The 13,755-nt window shown below is 47.1% G+C and overlaps 1 protein-coding gene across 1 annotated transcript in view; it reads right to left on the bottom strand.

Moving 5' to 3' along the window:
* LOC119453851 (astacin-like metalloprotease toxin 5) overlaps positions 1-13,755 on the bottom strand; it is a 38,080-nt gene that overhangs the window by 13,156 nt on the left and 11,169 nt on the right. Inside the window, exon 4 of the mRNA XM_037715898.2 lies at positions 9,769-9,883. Within this exon, the coding sequence (XP_037571826.1) occupies positions 9,769-9,883 (115 nt within the window). The remainder of the gene's footprint in view (positions 1-9,768; positions 9,884-13,755) is intronic.

Genomic DNA, 13,755 nt, shown 5'->3' with positions numbered 1-13,755 from the left:
GAGTCTGCACCTGAAAACTCATTTTTGACACACTGCAAAAGGTAGCCACTGACTGACAATTGTGGCAACCTAATTACGAAAAACAGCGCATAAATACTAGATCAGCTAGCTGCCCCCTCATGCACTCAATAGCATCAGGTTTCAAGGTTCGATCCCTGCGTTGGGCACGTAATTTAATTCTTTTCGAGCAAGAAAGAAAAATGTGGTTGATCCCTCTTATATAGGAATCGGTATAGAACACGAAAGTGAAACGTGTCTTCACAGAAGTAGTGTAATGTTTATTGCACATTGATATATAATGTCTATTGGTGTTTTGTGGCTAAAGCGCCCTTAGGCGTTGATGCACCCACGCTGACGCCTGGTGGCACGTCTCCTCCATCACGACTACCAACGTCGATGACCATGAGCAACCGTCGTGCATATGGAAGCTGCACTACGCTGCACACGCTAGCACAACGCGAAAGACGAAGCACGTAACTGACACACTAATACAACGCGCAAGACAAAGCACGTAACTGAATCGTCACCGAGTCAAATCAGCGCGTACAGCGCGTCGTAATTGCAGCCTCCGCGATCAACTTCAGAAACATTTTCAGAGCTAATTGCGGAGGCCACGCTCCGCTGTGCTGAGTACGGTGAACGCCACCTAGGTGGCGTTGGTAGTGCTTCTTGATGCCAGCGTCCCTTCGAATGCTGGCATCGAGGCGTCGTAGTGCTGAGACCACCGAAGCGTTCACTGTCGGTGCGCGTTAGTGTCATAATGCAGTACTTCTCTTTTCTGCTCGTAGGCGGCGGCACCGCCCCGAGCAAGAGCGCGGGTACACGGAGGAGTGTTAGATATATAAGGCGCGTCTGTGTAGCTCTCTGCAAATGCGTTTGTGGCGCAATGGGTTAAACGCTCGGCGATCTATCGTCGCGGACCGAGAGGTCGTGGGTTCGATTTCCAAATTTTGCATGTTTGTGGAACTTTTTCTTCTGGTTTCTTTCTTTGTATTATGTTCTATGACGTATTTCCGTGACGGAAATACGTCAGTGAAGTCTTGGTGGACCCCGGCATAAAACACTTTCGTGTTAAAATATCCAGCCATGCTACTTCCTTTGGCCAAATTTCCTCTCATGTCATGCAGTTATGCTATAATGTCGTGCAAAGAGGAGATGTAGCATACGTGTGTGCATGACACGTTAGGGCAGGCTTGCAGACATGGCACAAGAAGACCGAGTTGGAAAACACAAGCGCCGTTCGTCTTGTTGTCCATGTTCTACTTACGTCCCTGATTTCACACCGATCGTCATTCAATTTGCACATATTTCATTATTTATAGTTCTATCTAAGTCAATGCATTGTAGTGGAGAATGGCTGTGAACAATCAACAACAATGAAATGTAGAATTCGTTAAAGCATGTAATATTTTATACGTGTGATCTAGCACGGCGCTGTATATGTAGTAAGCCCACACGTTGTTCTTAAGGCTTCGTTATTTTTCAACTTTTGCCTTTTTACACACGATAATCCATTCATGTCACTGCCAATGGAGCCAAAGTTTAGTAGACCGGCTCGCACATGCCACATTACAGAACCTTCAAAGTGAATATGGCTGTATCCGCTGTTTTCGAATACATATTTTATGAACATCAGAAAAATTTGAAAGCTACTGCGAGAGTCATAGTTCTGCCAGCTCATAGTTCTGCCAGCACATAGTTCTGCCAGCACATAGTTCTGCCAGCACATAGTTCTGCCAGCTCGCGCTGGCAGAACTATGTCTAGCAGTCTAGAGGGTAGCGGTGTAGTCAAAGTTTTTAGATTCGTTGACGACTTCCTAATTTTCGTAGATAAGAATTTTCTTGACGCCGACTTGGTCGTTAGTCAAACATTGACAACCTTCAGGCAGACTTTATCTCCCATAGAAGTGACCCACGAACTTTCGGTAGATTCCTCCATCAGGTTTTGAGATCTTAGATTGTTTTTAGCAAGTAACCACGTCTGTTGGCAGTATGAACCTCGGGCTAGTAAACCTCTGTTACCTTTTAGTTCCTCTCACTCAAAGCTAGTTAAACGAAGCATTGCTAACATGTGCCTGTTGAATGTTTTTAAGAAGTCCTGTTCACATCGAGCTGCGGCAAGTTTTCTCAAGCAGATCGACTGACTGGAAGAGGCAGGCTACCCGCAGCCTGTTCTAGTTTCCGTAGCGGAAACAATCCTGAAGAAGTCCCGAACACGCCAACTGAACACGCCAACTAAACACGCCAACTCGCGAAAAAGAAAAGGTAGCCGTCATACTTTACATACACCGCATGTCGCACAATTTGAAAAAGATTGCCAAGCGAGCTAACGTAAATGTCGTGTTTTCTGCCCCGTGCAAGCTTTCCAAGCTCTGTAGAATGACTAACCCTTTTTTTCCGCAAGGCACCGGCCTGTGTCACAAAACATGACAACAAGTACGTAGATTGTCAGGCAGGAGTAGTTTACGAAATTCCTTTAGATTGCGGTAGAAAGTACGTGGGCCAAACCGAGCAGTGCCTGAATGACAGGCTGAGGCAGCACAATAACAAAGTCAACATTGGGAGAGAGGGCCACCTGGCAATTCACTGTAGAGACTGCAAATGTAAGCCAGACTTCTACGCCTGCGATGTGGTTGCCAGAAGCCGTGACAAATGGGTTCGTTTAATAATTGAGGCCAAAAGGATCATTGAGGCAGGTGATAAGTGCGTAAGCGTTGCCTCAATATCTCTATCACGCAAAGAACTACTTTACCTGAGCGCGAATGCGCACTGAGAAACTGTGATTGTGCTCCCTGTATAAATTAGTGGCGTTCTTTTCTGATTAAACATTGTTGGAAGTGGCGCCCTGTATGTGTGTGTGTGCTCTCTCTTCGTCCGTCGTCGTTTTCGCGCCTTCACTTCAGATCATGCTTAACCAACACGCCCAACTATCCATCCTAACGAGCGCTAACAAGGCTCGCCCAACTGTCAATCGACCATCGCTCGTCTATACTAACTTTACGCTTTAAGGCCTGTGTCGCAGAAAATCCGGCGTCGGTAACCGGCGTGTGATTGCGGGTGGCGGAGAAAATCATCCAACCACACCGACCGCGCAGGCCCTCCCCGTAGTGCAAGGTTTTTGGTCAACAAAAATTGAATTTCTCACAGTGAAATCCATCAGAAAAATGGTAAAGTACGACTTCACCATTCGGCGTCGGATTCGCCGTCGGATTGTTTACCAATCGGCGTCGGATTGTAATTTGAATGTACCAGAAAACCTAATTCTGCTACGAGGAAACTCAAACAAAAACGCCTTTCCAGCATTTCTACCAGTACTGCGCGCGTCGGGGTAATAGCAAACAATTAATAAAATAATAAAAAAAGTTCCAGGGCCTTCACATTTTAATATAAGATCACTTATATTGCCCCCAGAAAAACGTCTTTCCAGCAATGCATTTCAGTTTAAAAGTGAAGCCGACTTTAAGGGGATCGGTGTAAGCTTATGACGTTTTTGACTGGTCGATCTGAAGTAGGATTTTTTGCTCCACGGCTGCGAATCCGAATTTCACTGGTCGAGCTGGAGCGGGTTCGCGCTTTCCACTGGTCGTTTCGGATCAACTCGCTCCGCGCCGGATCGCTCTCATTTGCTCCGCTGCCGAGGCGCGGATTCGGGCGGAAATAGGACGAGAAGCGTACGTCACTTCCGCTCGCTGGGGGACGACGATCTTGGTGGCCATGAAAACATGCAGAGCGGAAGTGGATTTTTGTGACGCGTGTGCACAGACTTCCGGTACGATCCAGCGCGGAGCATTTTCGCTCTCCGCTGGCAGATTAGGGTTGGTGAATTGCGAGCACTCGCTCCGGGATTTCGGCGGCCGCTCCAGATCGACCAGTGAAAAACGCCATTAGTCTTTGTAAGCTGGCTTTCCCACGCTCTGTGTTGCGGTGAATGAAGCCTACTTGCCGTATGCGAACGATACGATGCGAACGGGTCCCGATAACGCTATCGCGTTCTACTCTTAAAGGCGAAGCTTAAGTGTCCTCCAATGTTTGTTAAAGAAAGCATTGCCTCCCCGGGGTTTGGTACGTAACTATAAGTTTCTCGCCGGATAGACGATATATATATATATATAGGCCGTTACGGGCTCTTATAGTTAGTGCCTTAGGCTGTTATCGTTGCCGAACAGATGTAGCACTGAATGATGAGCGGCAATGTTGTGCCGGTGCGCACACCTCTGTGCTGCGTAATCAGACAATCCATGGGCGCGATCGGAGATCATTGTTTGGAGCGCGAGTACAGTTTCGTCGTCAGCCGCGGGGCGCGGCCACATTTTTGGTGACGTCAAAATGACGACACGCTGCTGTCAATCATTTTGATTACGAGCACGTAATCTGCTAGGAGCAGAACGCGACGAGAGGTGTGAAGTTCGAGCGGTCATGCGCTCGCTACGAGATCGGCTTCGTACGGAACGTCTGGTGGATTGGATTGGATCCAAACGGCGGTTACGGCTACGGAATTGGACGTTCGGATCCAATCCATTCAAGAAAATGGCCCTTGCAATGGGAGATATCACATGCCGCGCATCACATCAGGAACTGCTCCAGGATGACTGCGGCTCCTACAAAGACCAACTTAGTACTTTTCACGAGATCGCCCCACACTATAGGGACGGCAGGAGGTTTTTTTCCTCGAGTGAATCACGCTGGGAAAAATATAAAGCTGCTTCTGATGAGTACGTAAATGCATTGAAGGTCGCCAAGGTTAATTCCCAAACTAATGTCCTTCCATCATTGCTAAGCACCACTGTATCCGAATTCTGGCCACAATAGCATTACATTGAATGATCCTTCCGGTGAGCCTGTTCCTGCTCTATCCTGTGCTTCGGTTTTAAATACAGAGTTCAACAAAAACGTCTCGCCATTATCTAGCCCCCATTTACCTTTTATGAGTCAGTATAATTACTCAGTTATGGATCCCATCGTCATTGATACATCTGGTGTTGCCCGACTCATTGACAATTAAAAATATCAGACTTACCCAGGTTACGATGCTGTAAGTACTAAATTTTTGAAGAACACATGTACTTACAGTTCCGTCATATTAACCAAACTTTTTGAACAATCACTGGACGCATCTACTTTGCCTGTACAATGGAAAACTGGGAAGGTGGTTCCCATTCACACATCAGGTGTTAAATCTTCTTCCGCTAATTATAGACCAATATCTCTCACCAGCATCTGCTGCAAAATGCTGGAGCACATCATATATAGTCACTTGGTTAATTTTCTCGAAACTAATTCATTTTTCACGTCAGCGCAACATGGTTTCTGGAGAACGTATTCGTGCGAAACACAGCTCATATTGTTTACGCACAAGTTACAATGCATTCTAGATCAATCCTCATTTGCCGACTGCATTTTTCTAGATTTCTCTAAAGCATTTGATAAGGTATGTCACAAGCTATTACTATACAAACTAAGCCTTTTTAATCTTGACTGTAACCTCTTAAAATGGATAGAATATTTTCTAATCAATCGTTTTCAGTTCGTCAATGCTAACGACCATAACTCTGCCTTCACTAAAGTATACTCAGGTGTACCACAAGGTTCTGTACTAGGTCCTCTTTTAATTGTTATCTATATTAACGACCTTCCTTTTGAAATATCCTCAAATATTCACCTTTTTGTCGATGACTGCGCTGTTTTTCGCAAAATAGGTAACTCCGATGACATAACTGCACTGCAGGCCAATCTAAACATTATTTCTAGCTGGTGTAAGAAATGGCTAATGAAACTTAATATTAACAAATGCAAAGTAATAAGAATATCCCGAGCGGCTCACGCCTTACCTAAGTATTACCTGGATAGCATTGCCCTTGAATCCGTTGACAACTATAAGTACATTGGAGTTCATATTACGACTAACCTGTCTTGGGCTGTTCATAATAATTACATAATTAGCAATGCAAACCGAACGTTCGGTTATTTGTGCCGAAATTTTCATTCTGCTCCACCAACTTTGAAACTACTGCTGTATACGGCACTAATAAGCCCAAGATTAGAATATGCATCGGCTGTTTGGGATTCATGTCAAGTTAACCTAATTAATGCTCTTCAACCTGTTCAAAATAATTCGTTTCGTTTCATTCTTTCTATCTATAATAGAACTGCAGGCATAAGCACTATGAAAAGTAACCTCAACTTACCACCATTAGCTTCTCTCCCAAAAATGTACCGTCTAGCTCTGTTTCATAAACTATACTATCACCCTGTGCTACGAAATTATTTAATAACGCCACCAATGTATGCTTCTCATCGCATTGATCATTATCTCTAAGTGGGGATTGTATCGTGCCACACCGAAAGTCTTTTTCGGTCATTTCTTCCACGAACATTTCGGGAATGGAACCACCTTCCTGCAGACATTGTTACTATTACTGATAACAATGCCTTTAAACTAGCACTAGCTAATATTGTATAAGTACCAACTATTTTGTACTCACCAAATATTATTACTCTCTAGTTTTCCTAACCTGACATTATGTTCATTTCATTTGTACCTTAGCTAACATTGTATAATATCATCAATGATTATTTCATCTTTTTATTGTAACATACTGCATTCTTGTAACATTTTGAAACTGTTCATACCACTCCCCTCTGCAATGCCCCTGGCCTTGAGGGTAATACAAATAAACAAATAAATAATTTTTTTGAATAAAGTAATTTCCATTAGCGCCTTCAAGCCGGTATCAAAGCACAAGGTGGACTTTTTGAAACTGAAATTTTAGTTATTGAACGTAATCGAATGGTCTTTCGAATAAAATAAAGCGCGCCTTATTTTGTTAGCTCGTTAAAGAGTTATGGTAGTTTTTTCGCGTTAGAGTATTTATAGGTTACCCTGTATATAAGGTCCTGTATATATCCGTACGGCATATAACGTTACTTACGTTTCGTCAGAGTGCAACGACTGCTGATAGCCTTCCTGCGAGACACGGGGCTCATAGACACTTGGTGACACACCCCAGATCTCAACTCGAAGGAGGATCAGGCGGAACAATTGCCGGCTATGTATGCCAGGCTAACCCCGGCTGCTTCAACATCACCACCACCACCACCACCACCATCATTACTGTGATGAAGGCACGACCATATATATATATATATATATATATATATATATATATATATATATATATATATATCGATGGCGCACCTCATCGTGAGTTGCAACTGACGATGGCGTGCTCCAGTCCTCCGTCAAGTGCAATTCGCTCCTCCAAGAGACATGACGTGTGTCGAGTCAGCTCCTGAACAACCACTTTGAATGTGGTGAACACGACTTAAATCATGGCTCTGGGACCTCAAAGAGGTACGACGTAACGCTAACGCATTTCTCTCGCATTTAACGCTAAATCTCCACCGCATATTCTTAACACAAAAGTGTTTTATGCCGGGGGCCACTATCAACTTCCTGTAACGGATGTGACGTCGGCGCAAACGCGTAAAACATGCTCTCTTCGCGCGTTCGCGGCAGACGTTGCGAACTCTGCCACTTGCATTCCTGAAGCTGAGCGCGCCGCGACTCAACTGGCTGCCCAAAACACGGAGCCGGACCAAAATGCTCGTACCTCCGGCGAAGTGACTCGGCAGCGGGACGCCGCGCGCCAAGCTAACCTGCAACACGGTCGCCGAGCCGCAAATCGTGCGCCTTTCGTTGCAGCGGACCATGAGCTCACGAAGCAAACATGCAACAGCTTCTGTGAAGACACATTTCACTCTCGTGCTCTGCCGATTCTTATGAAAGAGGGATCAACCCTATCTTTTTGTTGCGATAGATACTGTTACGGACACTCCAAGCGCATTTTGCCGTCGTCGAGGCCGTGATGTTCCGTATAAAGCACAAACACGATAACATGGTCGCTGCGCGCTGTACGTTGTATGTGCGAGTGAAAGCTCGCGAGGGTCAGCCAACAAGCGCGGCTCAATCTCGCGCGCGCGAGGGCAGAAGGCGAGGTGTAAGCGCGCCGTCTTCCGTCGCGCGCGAGACACGGGGGGAAGGAGAGGGGGGGGGGGGGGGGCGTTCTACTCCAGCGGCTGCTGCTTACGGCGCGGGCGTCGTATCTTGAAAGCGATCTGCGGCGTCGACAAAGTGTGCGTCCCCGCGGGCCTCATCTTCGATCTGCGATATGCACAAAGTACACCGAGTGCCGGTAGCTTCGTATGTGCTGTGCTTTAAACGTTTGGTTCCCGTTGAACCGAGAGACAAGGACGATGGTCAATTCGCTCGCTGCTGCTGCCGCGCTTTTAAAGACGATAGTCTTTCTTGGGCTACCTAAACGCTAAAACCTTTGTCTGTCTGTCACTCGATTCAACCGCCCGGCCAAAATCAAGCATGAGGGGAGGAGGCGCAGAGAGAGAAAGAGAGACAGACAGAGAGCGAGAGTAATAAATAAATAAATAAATAAAATAAACTTTCTTGTGGAGGCGGGATTCGAGCGCGGGTACCCACCGTCCGAAGGCGAGCGTCTAACCACTATAGGCTATACACCCACGCTTGTAGAACATGAATTTATGGGAACCATATGATTGCGTTGTACCAACGATTGTAACAGAACTTGATATGGGCGAGAGAAAGAGAAAATGAGAGAGAGAGAGATGAAAAATGAAACGCTGCAAATGAGAAAATCAACGCGTTAGAAATGGTGTCGAAGAGACGCTAAGCGTTAAGAACTTGCCGACTGAATCCGCGGCTCTGAAGCCAGCTTTAAGCCAACAGTAATAAAAGGTCCCAACAGATTGCGCGAGATCAGGGCAAATGCGGGAAATTTGAATCGAATTCAGCAAAACGCCCATTGAATCCATCATGGGAGGTGTGAGAGGGGAGGGGAAGAGCGTAAGCGGTTGGAGGGGGGAGAAGAGAGAGTGTTACGTATCAAGAGCGGCAGAAGACTATCGTCGTGCGACGTCATTTGCAGCTAAGCAAGCAGATATGCGGCCAATTTTTTTTTTTTTTTTTTTTTTTTTTACTCCGGCGCTCTGACAGCGAGTGTGCGCGGTCGTCGAGTGAGATGTGTTCATGGTCGCTTGTGCACGCGCGACACCGTGCTTGTTAATTTAGTTAGTAAGCGAATGTTTACAAGTTTATAAGCATGATAAAACTACAATCCCTACTTCATATAGTCGTCTACTAATTTGCTATCACAATCGATGCTTCGCCTTTCGGACGAAACTGCAGATTAAAAAAAAATCTGTCACTACGAAGAAGTTACCGGGCGCAACGTTTGGGCTACCCCAGCCGGAGCTGTGCATGTATTTAGAAGGCCATAGCGGGCAACATGGCAACGATCGCGGGCGATATCGTGAGCATCGCAAAGAAGTTGTGCTCCTGTACACAAAGCTGTTCGTTCGTAGGTGCTATTTGCCATTGGACGGCTGCCTTCACTAATAATAGGTCCGGCATCAGGATTGGCTGAAATTTTTTCTTACGAAGAATTCCAGCGTACCAGCTATTTGTGAACATGGGCCCTGTATTTCAGAAGATGGCTGTGTTAACAGTGACAGCCTGCTGCTGTCGCCCTAACTGTTCAGCACCCAAGGAATCACTGAAGTGTGCTCCTCTCCATGCCTTTCTCGAATAGCCGTTGAAAAAAATGCAATTTGTCATTCAACTGTAAGGTATCACACTACTACTGCGAAACAGCGCTCTGCGAAACAAAATTTCACGAGCCCATCCAAGCTGCAGCAGCAGGATGGGCCCAAATTCTACGCAGCGCCGTTCTTACTCACGTGTCGTTGCGGTCGATGAAGACGTAATCCCGCTCCGTCGTGCGGTTCACGAAGCGTATGCAGCTCACTGCCTCGATTTGTTCCATGGCTTCCCGTATCAACCGCTTTTGTCGATCTGTCGGAGAAGAACCCACGCCTGAAGCCTCGCAGGCAAAGCAAATAGCGCATGTCACACAAGTGCATATGCATAGATTTAAGGACTTGTTCACACATTCTGGCGCGCCTTTAGGTCCAATCTACACATGCTATAAAAATCAGGGGGGAAATGTTTCTTTTCTTTTTCGCCCCTATCGGTCTGAGACCTGTTTTATTTCACGATACTGCAGGAAAATGACACGCTGATGCCATTCCTAAAGTAAGTCACGCTCAATGTGCGTGTTGGGGCTCAGTACATTTCTTAAGTCTACTGCAGTCTTCCACGCAGTGCGAAAATTGGAGCAGAGATAAGTACTAGCCTGAGCGATATAAAACGGATAACACAAGTGCGTGTCAGATAACCCCAAATCCAGTGCCGGTAGCATTATGGGCAGCCGACAGTCCATCTCCTTCCTTCAGGGCTGACACCCCCGATTAAGCCGTGTTCATTTCTGTCCGCGCTCACGCTGATATCAACACAGACAATAGCCATTGCCACAGTGGTGATATTTATCGCTACACTAGAACGCACTACCAGCCTTTCCAATATATAAAAAAAGCCAGCCGTCGATGAGATGCCCCTTCTATTGTTGTCACAGACCCCGTGAACGAGGTGCAGACGCCGGACCAAATTCCAAATCCGCCTTATCAGCTTCCGAAAATAATCCCTCGAAAGCAAGGACAATTAATAATGGGCTCTCTAGTGCGCCAGCGAACGCCGGTTGCTGTCCAAAGACCGAGTCAGAGCCCAGAGTTGTCAGAACACAACAAAATATATTCTTCACACAAGGCAGTTACACACACACGTGCACACTTAGGCTAGACATATCACGACACAATTCAGATTCAAAACACAGGAAAATAATTAACGCAAGCACTAAGAGTCCAACACGTAAAGTACATAATGAATAGGAACCCTAAGCGTCTAATCGTATTCACCGGTGCTGGTCTTGAGTCAGACGATCTCGGCGTAGCTCGGGGTAAATCTCGAAGAAGGAACTTCTTCCGCAAATGCAGACGCTCGATGAACTCGTCGACTAGCTTGCCGGGGAATCCCCTTCTTCCGCAGACGGTCAGTCTTCACTTTACATCTCTTGGAGCGGTCTGATCCCCCTTCTGATTCTCGCAGGGCGGTTTTATACTCTACGTCGGGGTTCTCGAACCTTCCTATCGGAGTCGTGATCCCGTAGCATGGCCAAAGCCTGGGAATGTTCTAGTCTTTTTTCGCCCCTTCGACCGCCGCCGTCGGAGCGTCGTTGAGGGGGTGGTGAGTCATCCTGTTGGCGCACGCTCACGCTGTAGTAATCTCTTTCTCTCTCTCGACTCGCCGGGTGAGAAGGTGTCTCGTCGCCCGCGCTCTCTCTCTCTGGTTACCGTCGCTTCGTCGATGTTCTTCTAGACGTTGTTACGGCTCAACCTGGTCCAGAGTATACCTTGAAAGTTACTATGAGGCAGCCCCTTTCATCAGCGTCGCCCAGACGGCGACAGGGATCGACACCGACGGTGAAAGCTGACAAGCGTCCCGAATCGGGAGTGCGCACCTTTGGATGTTGCCACGAGGCAGCGCCTTTCATCAGCGTCGCCCAAACGGCGACCGCGCCCGCCACCGGCCATGAAGACTTAACCGGATTGAGGGGAGAGGCCAACTTCCAGGAATTGCTATCGTGGGAGTCACAACGATCTCGGTTTCCCAGAAGACCACGCAGTGGCAGCAAAAGGCGAGCGCGAGGATACAACAGTAGAGGAGGAGTTGGGGTGAACACGACAACCCTTCTGATTGGCCGCACCAAGGTCAGCAGATTCCCCAGTCGAGTCTCCTAGGGAAGACGAAGGGATTAAAAGCGGAGACCGGTGGTGCAGAGAGAGGGGGTTGATGTGACCTGATACGAACTCAGACGTCGAATGTGCTCCTGATGTAGTGGGCTTCCGTACCCGGAGCCAGTGTACATATTGTAAATTAAACCATTTTCTTATTTCCTTCTACTGGATGTATTCATCGATGGGCTTGGTGGATTCTTGGCCCAAACGCCACCTCGAGCCGCAACAACGTCTAGACGCCGTTGGTCGCGTCGCCCGTTTGAAGCTTATGCGCTCTCCCCCTCTGTTGAAACTGTCGCGCTGCGGGCGTGCGTATTTCGCAGGCTTGCGCGACACGCGCGCGCGCGCCCCGACTACGCGCTCTTTTGTAACAATTGTAGAAATGGAGGTGTTGGAGTACCACCGGTAAACAAAACAGCCCCTAGCTCAATCCGCCTTTTTCATTTTCCTGTGCTGCCCTCTGCCGCACGCCGCTGGAAACGTTTTGGTAGGGTGCCGGGGCTTTCGCTGGTTGATTTGTGTACCTGCGCCCATGTTGAGCGCATCGGTTGTGCGTTTTGTGGATCGCGAGTAATTATTAATGACTTTTCCGGGGCACCATGTCGTTCCTGGAAGCCACGCAGTACTCGCCAACTATATATATATATATATATATATATATATATATAGGGTGAGTTGGCCTGAGTGCGCTGTTTTGTTTACACTGCGGCCGATAAAGGCACGCTGAGTTCCGTCTGCCGTCGCGGCTGCTTTGGAGTTTGTTGTCGCTGACTTCTGCACTTGCACCTCGCTTTTTTTATTCATTTTACACATTCTTTAGACATTTCGCATAAATAAAAAGTCTTCGAGCGCGCAGCCTTCCGCGTCGGATTTAGCAAAGTGGTGCACTTGTTTACATCGACATCTACAGCCACAGCAGTGTCAAATATTGGGGAAAAGGTGCATCGCTGATATGAAATAATGTAAAAACGTAGAATAATTAAAACACACATATCTGCGCATATGAGCCGCGTTGTTTCACCGTGAGACTCGTCAGTATGAGCGGCTGAGCCACTTAAACGGCGAGTGTGATCCAGTTACATATATCGGGTTGTTAATTTATTACTGATTCTCGCTTTTCTTTAACTTCATCATACATATAGTTTGCTCGTGTCCTAAAGCATTATTAGAGAAAACTGTGCTCGCATAAGCACTCATTTAAAGGCCGTGTTGTTCTCCCGCGAAAACGCGGATAACATCGCTGACACAGTTGATATATGACTAAGCGAGGCGGTTGTTTATGCTGCTGCACCGAATGTACCGCCTCTTGTTTCGCGTTTGACGCATATGTAAACAGTAAAACTCAGGAATTAAGAAATGTGTCAGCATGACAACACGCAAAGACCCACCCATCTACGTTGCGAATGCGACCGGCAGCCTACGGGAACGGTGACGTATGTATACAGATGTTGGCACAGCCGTTGGGCAGAGCACTCTGTTCCCGCTTGTAGCTCATTGTGTACGCGCCGTACGAAGCGAAGAGTAGTTTATTTCAAATCACTAAGGCCAGAACTGAACTATAAAAGCTGTTTCCTTCGTCCTAGCTGCTTAATTTTCAGTTGAGGTCTGCCGGCAGCGGGTGCACTAACTCGACGGCGCCAAGCCTAACCTTCGCTGAACAGGATCAACATTGGCTCAAACCTTATGCACACGGCTTGCGAGAGTTGAATCTTGTGCATTTCAACTTAATAGGCATGTTATAACTCACTTTGAGCGCGATTAATTATATTGTACAACGAATTGTACAACGAATTATATTGTACAATATGTACAAACGAAGGCACTGCGGCTATCGCGTTATCGTATCAATTCGACGGCCAATCGAGCGGGGTTCGGTCGAACGATGGTCGGAACCCTTATTTTATCGGAGCCGTCGACAAGAAATCCCGTCGCAGTACGACAACTCGCGCTCGTCCGTTGCGTCTTCAAGGCCTCGTGTGATAAAATCGTCTGAGCGACACACTGTGCTGAATGGTCGGCCAATCGTTGGCGTGT

This window comes from Dermacentor silvarum, chromosome 5 (assembly GCF_013339745.2).
Source record: "Dermacentor silvarum isolate Dsil-2018 chromosome 5, BIME_Dsil_1.4, whole genome shotgun sequence".
Taxonomy (NCBI): domain Eukaryota; kingdom Metazoa; phylum Arthropoda; class Arachnida; order Ixodida; family Ixodidae; genus Dermacentor; species Dermacentor silvarum.
This window is presented reverse-complemented; position numbering and strand designations above follow the sequence as displayed.